Below are 3,330 nucleotides of genomic sequence, written 5' to 3'. Positions count from 1 at the left end.
CTTATGCAATAATGGAGATAGTTCTTAGTCTCATGCAAAGAATGGAGACAGTTGTTAGTGTTTAGCTTGAAAGGAAAGGTAATGCTTGGCCAGTGCTTAGTCTCATGAAAGGAAAGGTAATGCTTGGCCAGTGTTTGGCCTTATGTGGTTATGAGGGCAGTTCTTAGCTCTATGCAAGAAGATCAATGATTGAATGCGAGAGGGCAAGATAGTGATCTTGTTGTGTGTATATATCTAAGGATGTTCCTATTATATCCATTGTGCGTGTATCCAAAGGAAGATTGTGAGTCTGGGGGGGAAGGTTGGTTCGTGCTCTCGATTCCTTGCTTTGCTTTTGTTCCTGTCTCGAGGTCCTGTTTGAGTCATCCCGGCTAACGTCTGTCTACTATAAATAAAATAAAATTTTTAAAAAACACGCATTTGTGATAAATCGTTTATATAAAAATGTAGTTGTTTGAAATATATGATAATGCATGAAAGCAAGTAATTTTGTCAAATTGGCGACTGTGACACGCTTCTGAGACATTGAAACCTCCTTAGCTCGAAATTTTGAGGATCCTCCTCAAAATTCTGTCCCGGTGTAAATGCATATTTCTAGCGATGCATTCCTTGGCGATTCTAAATACGACGAGATTGGGCAAACTCGAGATCTTGCCCTCATTTCTGACCATAGGGGAAATGAAGAATTTACTATGATGTGATCGAACCTCATGGCTACCTACATTAACCCACTTAAACAAAAATCAGGTCAAGCATTGTTCAGGTTACATCAAATAGAAAGTGCAAACATAGTCTTAAACATAGTATCTATTGACTGCGTCTGAATTGATAGGTTTTGGTCAAATCTCTCCATCCATCTCTGCAAGTATATCGGTTCCTCCTACTAGTTAGTACTCGGTGAACCATATAAGGGCCTTTCTAGTTAGGTGAAAATTTCCCTTTTGCTTCATCCTGATGTGGGAAGATTCGTTTCAGCACCCATTGCCTCGGTGTGAATTGCCTTGACCTAACCTTTTTATTGAAAGCTATTGCTAGTCTGTTCAGGTATAGTTGACCATGTCGCGTTGCGTTAATTCTTTCACCATCAATGAGAGCTAGTTGTTCATACCAGTTTCGTACCCATTCCGTATCACTGAGCTCGGCCTCTTGTATGATCCTTAAGGAAGGAATTTCGACTTTGGCAGGGATAACGGCCTTGGTGCCATGGAGCAGTAGGTAAGGGATTGCCCCAGTGGAGGTGCGAACAGTGGCGCGATACCCGATCAAAGCAAACGGTAGCTTTTTGTGCCATTGCTTGTAATTTTCCTTTATTTTCCTTAATATCTTATTGATGTTATTGTTGGAGGCCTCTACGGCTCCATTCATTTGTGGCCTGTATGTTGTAGAGTTCTGATGCTTGATCTTGAATGTTTCACATATAGCTTTCATAAGGTCACTGTTAAGATTGGCGGCGTTGTCAGTAATGATTGACTCAAGTACTCCAAATCGACAAACAATGTGGTCCCGAAGAAAATCTGCTACAACCTTTTTAGTTACAGCCTTATAGGATGAGGCTTCAACCCATTTTGTGAAGTAGTCTATAGCCACAAAAATGAACCAATGTCCATTTGAAGCAGCGGGCTCGATTGGTCGTGACCTCCATGCCCCAAGCAGAGAAAGGCCAGGGCGAACTCGTTGCATTATGATATGATACTCGTATCATATCAGCATGTATCTGGCATTGGTGACACTTTTGAACATATTTGATGCACTAGGTTTCTACAGTCATCCAAAAATACCCTGCTCTTAATATTTTCTTGGCCAAAACAAAACCGTTCATGTGGCATCCGCATGTTTTGGCATGTATTTCTTCGAGCAATCTAGATGCATCCTTGGCATCTACACATCAAAATAATCCCAAGTTAGGAGTTCTTCTATTCAGAATTCCTCCACTTTGAAAGAAATTATTGGCCAATCTTCGGAGTATGTGCTTCCGAGTGTGTATTGCATTCTCTTGATATTCTCCCTTTTCCAAGTATTTCTTGATGTCATGGAACCAGGGATTTTCGTCAAACTTTTCTTCAACAAGAGCACAATAAGATGGCTGCTTATGAATTCCTATTTGGATAGGATCGATAAAGTTCTTGTCTAGATGTTGTATCATGGAAGACAAGGTGGTTAATGCATCTACAAACTCATTTCGAATCCTTCGAACATGTTTGAACTCTATCTTTGTGAACCTCTTGATCAACTCTTGTACACAATGCAAGTACGATACTATTTTGGTGTTCTTAGTAGCCTATTCTCCTAGAACCTGGTGCACTAATAGATCAGAATCTCCGATTACCAGCAACTCTTGAATGTTTATGTCGATGGCCAACTTGAGTCCCAAGATGCAGGCTTCGTATTCTGCTATATTGTTGGAGCATGGGAACCTGAGTTTTACGGATACTGGGTAATGTTGAGTGGAATCTAATACTAAGACAGCTACGATGCCCACTCCCTTGATGTTTGCTGCTCCGTCGATGAATATCCTCCAACTGTCATATGCTTCGTTAATATGTTCTCCTACAAATGGTACCTCTTTGTCGGGAAAATACGTCTTCAATGGTTCGTATTCTCCGTCTACTGGATTTTCTGCCAAGTGATCAGCCAATGCTTGCCCTTTGACTCCCTTTTGAGTTACATAGACGATTTCGAACTCACTCAGCAATATCTGCCACTTAGCTAACTTACCCGTAGGCATGGGTTTCTGAAAGATGTATTTTAGCGGATCCATCCTTGATATGTGATATGTAGTGTACGCATAAAAATAATGTCTCAATTTATGGGCTATCTATGTCACATAGCAGGTGCGTTCCAACAAAGAGTACCGAGCTTCGTAAGGCGTGAACTTCTTGCTCAGATAATATATCACCTGCTCATTCGTTTCAGTTTCATAATGTTGTCCTAGAACGGAACCAAATGCCCCATCCAACACGGACAAATAAAGCAGTAGTGGTATTCCTGGTTCTGGTGGGACCAACACAGACGGTTTAGATAAATACTCCTTGATTTTGTCGAAGGCTTTCTAGCATTCTTCAGTCAGGCTTGTTGCACCATCTTTCCTCGGCATTTTGAAGATTGGATCACATATCATTGTTGATTGTGCTATAAAATGGCTGATCTAATTGAGGCGCCCTAGAAAACTCATCACAACTTTCTTATTCTTTGGCGGTGTCAAGTCTTGGATAGCTTTGATTTTTTACGGGTCTAGCTCAATACCTTGGTGGCTGACATAGAAACCTAACCATTCTCTAGCATGGACTTCGAAGGCATATTTTTTAGGGCTCAACTTCAAGTTGTATTTTT

The 3,330-nt window shown here is 40.9% G+C and overlaps 1 protein-coding gene across 1 annotated transcript; it reads right to left on the bottom strand.

Annotated features, from left to right (window-relative positions):
• LOC109234756 lies at nt 919-1,680 on the bottom strand. Its single transcript, XM_019400818.1, has 2 exons — nt 1,495-1,680; nt 919-1,401 (listed from the first exon to the last, which is right to left on the bottom strand). The coding sequence occupies exons 1-2, from the start codon at nt 1,678-1,680 to the stop codon at nt 919-921; spliced, it is 669 nt and encodes a 222-aa protein (XP_019256363.1).

This window comes from Nicotiana attenuata, chromosome 11 (genome assembly GCF_001879085.1).
Source record: "Nicotiana attenuata strain UT chromosome 11, NIATTr2, whole genome shotgun sequence".
Taxonomy (NCBI): domain Eukaryota; kingdom Viridiplantae; phylum Streptophyta; class Magnoliopsida; order Solanales; family Solanaceae; genus Nicotiana; species Nicotiana attenuata.
Note: the sequence above shows the minus strand (reverse complement) of the source record. Positions and strands in the feature narration are given on the sequence as shown.